The sequence below is a fragment of the Macaca mulatta genome, chromosome 11 (assembly GCF_049350105.2).
Source record: "Macaca mulatta isolate MMU2019108-1 chromosome 11, T2T-MMU8v2.0, whole genome shotgun sequence".
In the NCBI taxonomy this organism is placed as follows: domain Eukaryota; kingdom Metazoa; phylum Chordata; class Mammalia; order Primates; family Cercopithecidae; genus Macaca; species Macaca mulatta.
Genome location: NC_133416.1, coordinates 87,646,978 through 87,661,906, shown reverse-complemented (window position 1 = coordinate 87,661,906; position 14,929 = coordinate 87,646,978). Strand labels below are relative to the sequence as shown.

Here is a 14,929-nt window from a genome sequence, read left to right as displayed (position 1 = left end):
ATTAATCAGTTATCCTCATGGACGGAGAAGATAATCTGTTATGTGATATAAACATAGGACTCTTACGTTATATCTGACAAAATATAAACCATTTTGATTATTCATTAAACATCACAGTAACAGAAATTTTAACAAGAATATTAATTATTGGGAAATTTACAATTAGAATCATATTTTAAAATAATCTCTAGGAATTCACTGACTTACTTTAGGGGCTTACCTAATCTATTTCAGTCATTCTTTCCTGCTTACTATTTACAAAACATATATTAGATATTCTGAGATTATAGACACATATAAGGCATGGTCCCTGCCATCAAAGAAATTTTATATTAACTAGAGAAATATACGATTTCTGAATGAGAAAAAAATAAACACAAAACAAGCAAATTATGATTTTGGTTAGGAAGAGCTAATAACCAGAGAAACAACTGAACTCAAGAGGACATAATAATAAGAGAGTAGTTTATGGGATAGTGAACAGATTTACACAAGCGTATGTTGTCAAAAAGGGAAACATGAGTGATAAATACTTACAAACATATTTTGATAGAACTTTGTACTAAATAAATAATTTCTTTCAGTATGTGTGAGTGACCCAAGTCACCTATAGATTTCACTATCCGTGGACCACAGTGGATAGACTGGGATAGCAGCAACATTTGAAGTGGTTGTAGCATTATTCTACCTCCACAAATGCACACATAATTTGAAAGAAGAAAAAGAATAGAAAAACAGATAAAATAATGTAAATTGATGCTGTCAGGATATCAGGGTAGATGAAAGAGAAAGGAAAATAGAACACACTAGGGGAGAAAGCTAAACAGAAAGAGGAAAGCAGATATAGTAACTAGGTGCTGAGACAGGGAAAAAGATGGCATGAGAGTATATTTAAAGGAATTTGAAAGCAAATAAGATTATGAAAATTGATAAATGAGACAATAGATGTAAAAAGATGTAAAAAAGAGTAACATGAGGTAGCAGATTTTAAAACACAAAACGACTGCCCATCCCAAACGATATATTTAATACTTAATGGTATAAAGATGGTATTTTTGTTGCTTGTGAAATATTAAAGATGTGCTTCTATTGAGAAAATCTGTTTCCAAATCTTAGAATATAAATTATTCTCATGTTCACATAATGTCATATTGTCATTCCATGCTTAGTGCTGTTACAATGTTGGACAGATTTTTTTGTTCTTTTAAAAACTGTGTACAATTACAGCAACAATAGCAACATGTTTATCACATGCTTGGAATTGTTTGAAATGCTCTATGTGTAGACTTTCCTTTGTAATCCTCAATTTCGAATGTACACATCTTTGTAACTCCCATTTTGCATTAAGAAGTAAGCAATGTCCCTATTGAAGCACAATAAGTCTCAAAGGCAGAATCTGAGCCAGGTAATTTGAAGTCAGAGCCCTTGCTTCACCACTATGCTAAGACAGTCTATGTTAGAGATCACCATTCTGAGGAGATAAGATCCATATGTAGACAACCACACTCTAATACACATACACAATTGTCCTAGGGATGCGATTACTCTAAGAAAAGGATTCTTTTTTCCCTTTTGATATCTATCTCCCAGTGACCCATACAGACAAAGCAAATAAAAAATGGAAAAATGTTAAGATTAAACCAGGGATAGATATTAAAGGGCAAGAGGCTTCATGTCATTTAATGTAATTTCACACTTCTGGGAAACAAATTTCACATTTATGGGGTAATATGATTCAAATTATACTCAGACTATCAAGTTTTAAAGTAATATCTTGGTTTCCAGAAAGAAAGTCATTGTTCCTGATGACATAAAGTTAATGCCTGCTTTTCATTTTTACTATTCAATTTGTAAGCTACATATGCTATAACAATGATTTACCATAGTCATAAATTATAATACTCATAATATTGAGTAAAATGTTTACATAGATTTTTTGCACTCTTCTTGCTGTAAACTAAATAAGAACATTCCAGGACTTTATTTGCCTTTGAGGAAAAAAATATGAAAATTTTCTTAAATAAATGCTTGTTAATTACATTTTGGCAATTAAATGCTAGAAATCACAGACATATATTTGAGACTCTTTGTTACATCAGTTCTGTGGATACTTTTCACTAATTCTGAATGGCAAAAATGGAAGAGGGAAAATGTGGTTAGTGTTGCAAATGAATTACTCTTGAAAATAAAAAAATAAGGATATATCTTAAAAGACCAATTAGTGTAGGATCATATGCTATCGGGAAAGATGACCAGAAGTCCAGAATAAATATGAATACCTTTCCAAAAGGCTAAAAAGATTCCCTTGGTACTGCTGTTAACAACAGATAGAAATACATTTTATATTTGTAAGCCAGAAAAAAATTACTATACATTTTCCAGCATTATCAAAATGATGCAACTGCTTCTTAAATTGTAGATATCTAGAAGTTACAAATCTAAGCACATTGCTCTATGAAGTATTCAGCTTATATATCTGGCAAATGCTTCTTGTGTTTTCCATAAGCATCCTTAAATTGTAGGAAATAAGTTTAAAAAAATAGTCACTGTTTAATTTAGTAGTCCATTTTCCTCCTATGTCAAAAGATTTTAATTCAATTTCTGATTTTTAAAAATAAACATATACTGTTATAATCAACGTACCTTATAATATGTAGTGTCAGTTTCATGTTCATGAATTTTAAAACTATATACTTTAACAATACCACCTGGAAGAGGACTTGGGCTCCATTTCAGCCATACAAAGTCTGAAGTACAGTTGATTAAAGTCAAATTTTGTGGAGGTGCTAAAGGCACTGTAGGAAAACACATGATGAAACTTACATTCATAAAACTTTTAACATAAAAATAGCACTGTGACTTACTTTCCTGAAGATATTAGTTTGAAAAGATTTATAAAAGTATCATATTTTAATTTCAGAAACAAATATCATAATTAATTATAATCTGTATTTGGACACAGTAGTTCCAAAGTAGCTTTAAACAGAACAGGAAATTCTGAAGCTCAAATTGAAAAAAAAAATTCAACAAAGTAAATATAATGGTAAGGCTGTTACAAATAGACAATCAGATATCCTTCCATATTCCATGCTGTTCCTTAAAAAGAGAGAGCAGGTGCTGCAACAGTGAAATTGTTTGAAGAAATGGGGATTCCGGCTTACCTGACTCATCTGTGTAAAAGAAAAGAATACTGGAAGGACCAAGTCCTTTTATAGTTCTTGCAGCAGCAAAAAAGCTATATAATGTAAATGGTGAAAGCTCTTCCAATATTATGTAATTATCAGAAGTAATGAAAGAATAATTTTCACTTGGTCCTTGTAAACTTAAATCATAACTTATTATTGCACCATTTGGCTTTACTGGGGGATCCCATGATAAGAGAACTGAGGTGGAGGAAAGGTTTTTAAAAGTGTTGATTATTGGTGAAGTTTCTGGGACTATAAAAGAAAAAGAGAATATCAAATGAAACAAAAGTGAATCAGCATTAACAAAGAGGATTCAATCATAATGGGATTTGATTTTCTTAGCAGATTATTTTAAGACACATTATGTTTATTGAAAGGCTAATTACTTGAGATCAAACAGAAGCCATATAATTGAAGACTGTTACCTATGAGAAAGCAATGTAAATGAAAAGAACAACAACAATCTGCTTAATAGGCAATAAAAGGGTCTAGCCTACCATCTTCTTCAGTTTTGATGTATAGCTGGGCAGTATAGGTATCAGAGAATCCCTTTTCTGTTGATGGAGTAATTTTTAATATATAATCAGTGTATTTTTCCAGATTATCAAAATATATGCTTCTCTCATATGTAACTACAGTTGGTCTCACGTGGCGAGGAGTCTGCTGTAAGATCAGTGAAACATAGTAGAAGACTAGACCGTTTGGTTGAGCTGGTGGGACCCAGCTTACATTTATTGCAGTTGACGAAATGGATTCGTAAGTCAGGTTTCCAACAAGCCCTTCAGGTACTATGATAGGTAATGGGCAAAATACAAAAATCATCAGTTACCCTAAACAGAATCTAAATTCACAAACTGAGTATAATTGTTGAAATGGCAACTATTACATCATCAGCTCTTAAATTATTTAAATGCAGATGTGGTAAACATTCACCTATTATAAAATATCTTCTAAAAATTATTTTAAAAATCATTCAAAATAAACTCTGTCATCTTTAATATGTATGGGAATTGTTTCTATAATATTTTCTTGGCTCTTCTTTCCTACTATGTGGAAATTGTGTGTGTGTGCGCGTGTGCGTGTGTGTGCATAATATATGCAGGTATACTGCTTTATTTAAATATTTTGATAATTTATATTATCTAAACCATCGTTTAGCTTATTTCTTCTAAATATTACCCTGTTGTACATATGAGGAAACTAAAGCTCAGAGCCATTAAGTGACTTCTCCAAGGTCATGTGGGTAGTCAGAAGAATCAATACTAAAAGCTTTCCCAATATCCAGTCTCAAAATGTCTCCAGTCACCAGACTACCAACTCAAATTTGTATATTAAAAAGTTACTCTACTTACACACAAGTTCCAATTCTCAGATATAAGTTGTATTGTGACATTAAACTCTATTAATGTACATTTGACATCCACCTGGAGTAGTGCATAGTAAGTGCTTATTATCCATGGGGTAGAAATTATAAGTGATAAAATGTTATAGGTTGGCAAAAATCCTGGGGGAGATCTACATTTAAAGAATGCCTGAAATGGTATTGATCATATATTACAATATAACATTTTTGCTAGACCCCCAAATACATATTTTCCCACATTTATCATTTATTTTTATGTTGAACAACTTGTCAACAATTCAAAAGATTTTTCCAAAAACAAATCAAGCATTCATTTCTCATGCTTAAGGAATCTGTCAATTTACAGCTTTCAGAGAGTAAACATGGAGTTTTACTCCAGAAGTTTAGATCACTACCATTTCTCAATAAGGGATTAATCTTTGAAAATAAATAAGCAAATGGATGACAGAAACAACTGCAAGAAAAATAGGTAATGATCTGCTTATCACTGTATTCTGAAAATTGAAACATAAAAAATTCAAGAGCTTCAATCATTATAGTTTTTTGAATACTCAGGATAAATAGGATTCTTCAGAAGATGCATACGAGAAACTTCTGGAGTTAAAAAATATTCTGGATATATTAGTCACAAACACAGTGAGAACAGAAGTGCTGCAGAGTCCCATGTAGATTCAAAGTCTGAAAAGAAAACAAGTTGCTAGAGACTTTTTAAGTCCTTGAAGAAAATGAATAAGTAAATTAACGACTGGAAAATTCATCCATGTATGCAGTACTTTTTGTGCCCATAATTGGATGGCCATGACATCTTTTGAAGCAATAAAAAGAACAGAATTTTCATGAATGAAAGTTGGCAGTTTTCTTGAACAGAAGAGGCTATTACTGCAATAGTTTTATAAAAATATTAATTGCATTTTCAAACTCCTGTAATGAATGTGTCTAAATAAAAGATTTTATTACAAATTCAAACCAAAGGAAAAGTTCCTAAAATAATAAGTTTTAAATTAATCCTATTAAAGATTAATAAGTGTTTTTTGTTTACATACTGTCTTGATCTGTGTATACTTCAACTATGTCACTGCTTTTATTCCCATTTCCAACTGAAGTACTTGCTGTTAACCAAAATGTATAGTAGCTGAATATTGCCAGTTTATCTATAATTGTGGATACAGTCATATTGTCAAAGTCATTGGTTACTTCATGGAGTGTAAAATTCTGAAAAATAAACACATTGCTTTCATTGTTCAGAATGTATTTTTTTAGTATGCATGAACATTTCAAAATAATTGTTATCCATGAATTGATTGTCTCATCATTTTAATATATTAATTGTTTTAGGAAAATCAACATAGAACATTTTTTATCGCAACAATTAAACTGGAAATATGTTTGTATTAACAGAGAAATAGATGGTAGTTTTTATTGCAAAACCAATTCACAAATAGCAATGAGTAAAAACTCCAAGCCAACAATGAAGAAGGTCAAGTGGCCAAATGGAAATGCTACAACTGTGCTGATCAGGGTCACTTTCCTTATAAAAACATTCAAGTAATTTTCAAAGCATCGGCTAATATTAAACAAGTTTGGGAGTATTATAAAACTTTTAATTTTGTTTCTTTCCATTTGTGATGAAGGAATTTCGAATGTGTTTGCCCTCTTTCTATGAACTCGAATAGCTATTATTATTCACATTTAGTGGGTTTTCAGACTTTCACATTTCTTTTCAGACTTTGCTTCTCACAGCTGTAGCAAAGGGATGGCAGATTGATGTACTCTCTGACGTGTAGAGTAAGAGAAAGTTTTAAATTCTCTAGCCTGACTCCCAGTTACATTTTTCCCCAAGGCTTGAAAAAAATTATTAGGGTATATGCAATCATTTTTTTCCTATCAAATTTTAAAAGTAAAACACATAGCCAAATAAAATTAATTCTAAAATAAAAGGAGACTTAAACATATAGGTAATCAGTATGAATAATTTTATAATTTCCATCTGCACAGAGTAATCTGAATCATTCCAATCCACATGAAGCCATTTAAGTCCTACAGAACTGCATTCAAATTGTGGCAGGGTATCCCTGGATAAATCATCTAATCTCAAAGCTTTTCTCCCTTCAACTGTAAAATGGAAATAATCATCTCCACTTCACAGACAACTTTTAAGGATTAGATGACATGAAGCACAAAAGCCATTAATACCATGTCTAGCACACAATAAAAAAAAAAGTAATTAGTTTCATTTAAATTAATAACATAGGATAAGCAATTTTACTAAATGTATAGTAAGAATGGCTCTGAAATTTATCAACAAATTAAATTTAGCAAAAATTTATGGTTCTTTTGCCAGTATTCAGGGGAAAATATAGTGCAATAAAAGATTTACTTCAATTTTGTGGTGATTTACATAGAAATAGACAAGTTAAAGTAATATAGCAAACTCACACAAAATACGATCCATGAACTTTAATACCTTCCAATACATCTACTTTACACATGGAACAACTGGCTTATATAAAGCACCACTTAAAAGTATTAACATAGGCTGGGCGTGGAGGCTCACGCCTGTAATCCCAGCACTTTGAGAGGCTGAGGTAGGCGGATCACGAGGTCAGGAGATCAAGACCATCCTGGCTAACACGGTGAAACCCCGTCTGTACTAAAAATACAAAAAATTAGCCGGGCGAGGTGGCAGGCGCCTGTAGTCCCAGCTACTCAGGAGGCTGAGGCAGGAGAATGGCGGGAATCCTGAAGGCAGAGCTTGTAGTGAGCCGAGATCGCCCCACTGCACTCCAGCCCGGGTGACAGAGCGAGACTCCGTACCCCGCCCCCCCCCAAAAATGTGTTATATTAGCTGATTGGTCAAATTTGAAAAGGTTTCACTAAATACCTTCTGACTATATTTATATAAACAACAAAAAAAGCCTTAATTAGATAATTTGTGCCAAAAGACATTTTTGTGCAAAAATAAACAGATGAGTAAAATAATCATCTGGATAATTGATCTAATGTTACAAATTTGTTACATGTCTATGCACATTAAGTCACACACTCAGCAGGAATGACTTCTGGGTGATTCAGATAATTTGTTATGTATTAGTCATCAAGGTCATAGGTAATCAGAATAAATTCTATAACAAAAATTAAAATTTACATCAAAAAGCTATGTTAATACTTTTTTTTTTTTTTTTTTTTTTTGATACGGAGTCTCGCTCTGTCGCCCGGGTTGGAGTGCAGTGGCGCGATCTCACTGCAAGCTCCGCCTCCCAGGTTTACGCCATTCTCCTGTCTCAGCCTCCCGAGTAGCTGAGTCTATAGCCGCCCGCCACCGGTGACGCCCGGCTAATTTTTTGTATTTTTAGTAGAGATAGGGTTGCACCGTGTTAGCCAGGATGGTCTCGATCTCCTGACCTTGTGATCCGCCCACCTCGGTCTCCTAAAGTGCTGGGATTACAGGCGTGAGCCATCGCGCCAAGCCCATTTTAAAATAGAAGACATTAAGTCAGGCACACTAAGGAAACATAAATGGGTAAAAATTGTAAAGTAGAAAATTTAACATGCTGTACAAAATACGATGTGCAATAACTGAAGGAAGAACAATATGGATTGCCAAATAGTAGCAAAGAGGTTAAATTCTCCAAGATAAGAAGAAGGAAAGATGGCTTTGCTACATACTCAAGGACTCCAAAATTATGACTATGTACTAAAAATGATGTTGGTCTATTATAATATTTTTATAATCTTTCAATTAAAATATGTATTGAGCATTAAACCTATGTATGATGTAGTTTCAGAAGACTTTAGGAGATGAAAAGATAAATATTACACAATTCTTTTTCTACAAGATGCTTGTCATGGCATAAGAGAACTAAGAGAAGCAACAGTTATTGGCAATAGGAGGCAGAACATGATATGCCATGCATGACGTATTCTACAAAGTTCTGTAAGAAGGGGAAAGATGATAGGGAACAAATAAAAAGGTATACACCTATTCTGCTATATAATTTTCATTTTGAGGATTTCTTCTACTAATTCAAAATAGAAAATTAGGTAGTGAAGATATTGATGCTATTTTTAACATTAACTTTAGGAATAAGTTAAAGCATGGATAAACTTCAAGCAATATGAGACTATACTTCTGAAATGTTTTAACATCATTAGCCTGTGCCCTCTTGCAGCTGTCACACTTAAAAGCATTCTTGAGATTATTTAATAAAAGATAACATGTTCTAAGGCAGATGAATTGCAAATTATATCATATTACACAGCCAGGTTTGAAGAAGTAGGTTTAGAAGATCATGTTGGAACCATAGTTTGATACTTACACTATATTATTTAGATATGGACAAAGAGAACCAAAATATAAATCACAAAGAAGCCGTAAGTAAATTGTACAGAGACAAAATGGTTGCTAAAATTTAGAACTACTGGAACAATTGTGCAACGTTTTTTAGATGTATAAAAGAAGGAAAATCTCCAATTTGAATACCTTCTATTGGTATAATGACATATTGTTACAATTGTAAACAACATTTTGGTAAAAAATAAATTGCCTCTCTAGGTCCCATTTCTCTTCCCTACAGAGAACGAAACAAAAAGCAAAAACTGTGTGACTACAGAGTAGAAAACTGGACCTTCCTTTCTCCTTCTGCTCTTAAGGCATTTGTTTAAAAATCTTGATTTACAATTACATTTATAACTCTATCTACATGTCTTTTATTATATCTGTAACTATATCTACATGTCTTTTATAAGGTAGTTTTCTCTTTGCATCAAGTTTTAGATAGACAGACTTATACAACCCTACTCTTATAAAACAGAATGTAAACACTAAACCACCTTTTGGACTTTGTCTTTCTCCCTGCTAGGTTAGTCCTGAGATAGCTTGCAAAGTTCTGCTCTTGCCCTCTTCATTAGCCTACATTGCACTATAGCTGCACTAAAGCTGCACTTAATTCCAGAGGATATTACTCAGGAGAACTAACTAGTGACTAAACTTGGGCTGTCAGTCACAAATGGGATTAGGCAACTCAGGATTTGTAAGACTTCTCTTTCTTCTTCTTTTACTTAAAAGGATAGAAAGAATTAAGAATCACCTAAGTCACAAACATGCAGTCAATAATTTCTACCACTAAGTGATGTATTCTGCACATTGCAGCATTTCTTTTAAATTCGTGTCTTTCAAATTATATTCCAGCTCTCTGCATCTTTGATTCAATCATAATCACTCCAGTTATCCTTTTTATATATTAAAGTTCTGTGAAACACCTAATTTGGAGAAATAACATAATCCTGCTGAAAACTGGAAATATTTCTTCAAAGTAAAGGCATTTTAGCTATTTTCATAGCCATCATCATTCACATCCTAGAGAGTGCTCATCTACAAACTGTGCAAGCCTAGAACCTTATCTATGACAAATAACCACATTCTGAGTGGTCTTCATTACATCTGATATTAAACAATAACTACTATTACACTATTTTTATAATAACCCTTCCTGCTAACAATCAAAAACATTTTTTTAAATTAAAGAAAAACACACAAACACATTCAAACACTAAAACTATTTATATCGTATACCAACAAATGAAAAAAACTTAGCTAATAAATAACTTTGAGGATAAATGATACCATCAGCACTTTAGAGAACACTTGTTGGAGGAAGTGTAATTGAGGGCCATCTTTATAAACAGAATTTTAAGTAGGTGGCAGATTCACTGTCGGTAATACATGTGAAGCTTATATAGAAGTGTGTGTCTGTGTGTGTGTGTGTGTGTGTGTGTAAAGAGAGATTAAATGTATCTGACATTTTCTATAGCACATTTTTTATGTCAATGGGAGTTTTATAAAATACATCTGTGCATAATTATCAATGTAAGGTGAACAATTTCTTTCACTGTGACAAGTCTATATTATTAATAAAACTTAAGGATGTTAATAAAGAACTAGGGGAAAATTCAGTTCTTACCTGTATAAAAGTACCTGAAGTATTTCTGTAATAAACAGAGTAATATTGTATAATCCCATTAGGTTTTGAAGGAGGTGTCCAGAAAAGAATTATTGATGAAGAACTGAGGTTTACATAATAAACATCTTTGGGAGGATCACTTGGTGCTATAAAACAAATAATTGAACAAATTACTGTATTTGTGGCTACAAGTAATGTCTGAAATGGCCTGAATTTTACCTATAGTTTATAAATTAAAGTGGTAAAAATTGTTTTTCAAAAAAGCTTGAATTAGAAATAACATCTATTTAGATGTCAGAAATGAAATCCAAAAAAACGCATTGGGTCACCCTTCTAATACTTTATTATAGGCGTATTCAAGCTGAAGACAGATGGATTTCTTACTCATAAAATACTATCCTCTTTCGAAAACCTGTCCACTGCTCTGGATATGAGAAAACTGTTACAACAGGTTTCCAATACAGAGTACATAATTTGAAATTCTAATATAACTTAAAATTTGTATATTGAATAATAAAAGTCATAGACAAATGATTCATGCATTTTATGTTGTTTCATTTAATAAACACATAAAATTCTATTTGTCAAGTAAGTTCTGTGCTAAGGGCTTTTAAACATAAAAACTTATGTAATCTCCATAAGAACCCTGTGAAGTAGAATGATACTGTTTCCACATTACCAATGGGAAATTGAGGCACACAGAGATTAATTTTCCTAACATCACACAGCTAAAAAGTGATCAAAATACAATTTTTCATCCAATTGATAATGAATATTAGGCTTCATCATACATTTTAATATTTGAATTTTTTTCTGAGCAGGATATTTTTTTAAAAAGAAAAAGAACATTCTTTTAATTGGCATACATCCTTAACTCACCTCCCTCTGGTGTTTGAAAGCTAATGATATTGCTTCTTGTTTTCCCATCACCAAATCTGGTGCTAGCTGTTACATAGGCACTGTATTCAACATTATAATCCAAATCCGACAACTCCAATGATGTTTCAGTGACATTAATAGTTTTTAATGATGATCTATTCCTGAGATAAAAAGAATATTATCTGTATAATTGAATTTTAAAAGTTAACATATACTTTTTGAGCACACTAACATTAAAAGTAAACAACATTAATATATGGAAATTTATTCATCTAGATTAATAGAATAAAGATGTTGGTTATCCTGAAATACTGAAAACAGTCAATTTCAGAATACTTTAGTAAATCAGCTTATTTTGCTTTTAATTATATTCAGTAATTAGATCAAATGTTAATATGATGTTCATAATTAGAGTTTGCTTGGATCAATTTTAATGGATATTCAGGAATACTATGTACTAAAGTAATTACAGTATTCCCTTTCATACTGATGTTTTCGTTGTCCAAATATTTGTTAATTTCAAATGCTGGCAAAATCTTAAACTATTAATTTATAAAATAAATCTATCTTTCAAATATTGTACAAAAGTGACATTTACTTCAGGCCAACACAAATAAATAAATAACAAATATCTAAATGGTGACATGTAAAATAACAATGTTGTGGGCTCTCCTATAATTACTTAATAGAAATGAGATTGAAAACAATGTATGTATATCATACAGGAAAGAAGAAAATATAGCTCACACCTCTCACTCAATCAAAATCTTTAAAGTATTTAAAATATCACTCCAGAAAAGAAAACAAATCAAATAAATATTGACTCAAAACTCTCCAAGCACATATCAAAATCTCAGGAGGGGAAAAAAGAGTCTAAAGAACAAAATATAACACTATTTTATTTCAGTCATGTTAGTTCAGTTTCCACAGTCTGAATTGGGTATAGATTAATATCTAAAACCAAAAAATGAATATGTGTATACTGGTGCTGAAAAATGTGCGTTGTTTTAAGATTTATATAATAAAGTTAGTTATTAAAGAATTTAGATAAGGGAATATGATCAGTAACACTGAAAAAGTATGTGTCTCATGTAATCTCATATTTTTCTTCTTGAGACACACAAAGCACTGAAGAAGTAAATGAATATTCCCTCTGAATAGAAAATGTTCTTTCTTTACCATTGAAATATTTGAAGCCTTGAATCATTAGGAGGAATAATAGATTTTAAGTGAATTAAGGGTTTCCACAGAGATACATTTCAGTCATGGTTTTACTACCACAGAAGCACAAAATTATTCCAAATATAAGTTTTGTTATCTGAAAAATAGTTGGAAAGCTTACCACGGTGAGAAAAATATGGATTCAGAGCCTGTGATTGGAGACAGGCAGGATTAGCCAGGCTATTCAGCAATTTGAAACAGTTTCATTTGACATCCTTTTTCAGAAGCAGTCAGGAGAGCTTTCTTTGACTCCATTGAGACCAGAGGAGAGTGGTTTTAAAAACTCTTGATACTGTGGCTATTAGCCGCCAGAAAAGATTCCTTGTCATAGAAACTACCCAATTCCATACTCTTACCACTGGTCACAGGTCATCAGGACACTACAGAAGAGCTAATCCAATATGGATGTCTAAAACTATGCAATTAGGACGAGCGTGGTGGCTCACACCTGTAATGCCGGCACTTTGGGAAGCCAAGGCGGTTGGATCACTTGAGACCAGGAATTTGAGGCCAGCCTGGGCAACATGACAAAACCCTGTCTCCACTAAAAATACAAAAATTAGCCCTACATGGTGTGCACATCTGTGGTCCCAGCTTTCAGGAGGCTGAGGCACGAGAATTGCTTGAGCCCAGGAGGCGCAGGCTGAAGTGAGCAGATATCGTGCCACTGCACTCCAGCCTGAGCAACAGAGCAAGACTGTGTCTTAAAAAATAAATAATAAAATAAAATAAAATAAAATAAAGCTATGCTATTAGCTAAAGTAATCTAATTGCATTATATCAATTTAAAAAATTATTTTCATTAATGTATTTCAATGTTTTCTGCTACCTTGCCCTGATATTCACAGCAAAATCTTGTACATAAGTATCTACCAACTGTAAAAAACTCAATTTATGTTCCATAGATAATGCAGAATCAAGGCAATTACCTGGAAATGGATATCAAAAATAAATTTTATCTCAAATAGATATTTTAATAAAAAGAAGCTAGTTGTTATAAATGATGTTAATCAAAACATAATAGTTCACTTCAGTTTGCATATATATAGTTTCAACATCTAGCCTGGTTTACTCCCAAGGGACAAAATTAAGCTAACAAAAATTTTTCAGATGTCTCGTCTGCTTGAGGTTTGTTTATTTTTCTTTTGTAGTTTAGAATTGTGGCTGATATTTTAATAAATAAGTTAGAAAAATATGGTAGCATATTAGTTAAAACAATTCAGAATAGATCAAATATGTAAGAGATTATTTGCTATAAAACTGATAACTAAAAGAAAGAGAAAGGAGACAGAAGTGAACTATCACCAAGGCTCGAACTCCATTTTCCTAGTAGCTGTTACCGAATTGGAGATAACATATAAATCTCTGTGCTGAGGTGTGAGCTCTCTGATCTCAGAGAAGCAGTCTTCTGAGCAGTCCAGAAGCTCAAAGGGTTCACTCCCTTTGAACGAACCGTGTGTAGGAAATTCATCTTTGACACTGCTATAAGTTGTTACTCTTGCTTTTAGCTGGCTTAGTTTTAACATCTGTTTTATTCTTATTAGCTTAAAAATATTATATTAGAATTATTATGTGTTCCATTATAATGTTTTATTTACATTTATAAAAGTATATGTTCTATATCTTGATTTTTTCTCTTATTGTGTTAACACCAATGATCTATATCATAATGTTTTTGTAGTTGCATAATTTGGATATATCATAGTTGTTTAGCCATTCTATGAATTAACTTTTAGGCTTTTTCTCTTTTTTTATTTCTTTAGCTATTAGTAGCAACGATGCTGTAGTTATCCTTAAAGAAGTATCTTTTCATAATAGTACTTTTATTTCTACCTATAAAATTGTGTGATTCTTTTTAAACTTTTTTTAATTTAAATTTTTTTAACTTTTTTAATTTAATTTTTTTTTTTTAGAGACAAGGTCTTGTTATGTTGCCCAGGCTGGACTTGAATCCTGGGCCCACAGCATCCTACCACCTCAGCCTTCCTTCAGAGTAGCTGGGACTACATGCATGCAACACTACACCAGTATACAAATTGTGTGTTTTGTGAGTCAAATGGTTTGAATGATTTTTAAAATTTTAAGATTACTACTCCAAAATGATTACTGTATCAAATTTTAAGGTATAATAATTATAATTATTTAGAATCATACTAACAATGTGTGAGAATACCCATTTTGGCAAACTCACATAAATCTCTGGATATTATTAATATAGTTAGATTTTAGTAGATTTTTAGGTAGATTTTAGTTAGCCATTCCTGGCTGTGAGTGAGACAGAATGTCTTCTTACATGTTTGTTGGTCATTTGTGATCCATTA

The 14,929-nt window shown here is 32.1% G+C and overlaps 1 protein-coding gene across 3 annotated transcripts in view; it reads right to left on the bottom strand.

Annotated features, from left to right (window-relative positions):
• PTPRQ (protein tyrosine phosphatase receptor type Q) overlaps positions 1–14,929 on the bottom strand; it is a 218,832-nt gene that overhangs the window by 138,101 nt on the left and 65,802 nt on the right. For 2 of the 3 annotated variants that reach the window (XM_077952472.1, NM_001193766.3), the window contains 6 exon segments: positions 11,388–11,548; positions 10,509–10,654; positions 5,592–5,760; positions 3,683–3,973; positions 3,162–3,437; positions 2,644–2,795 (listed from right to left, as the gene is read on the bottom strand). In XM_077952472.1, the coding sequence (XP_077808598.1) occupies positions 2,644–2,795; positions 3,162–3,437; positions 3,683–3,973; positions 5,592–5,760; positions 10,509–10,654; positions 11,388–11,548 (1,195 nt within the window). 3 annotated transcript variants of the gene reach the window in all.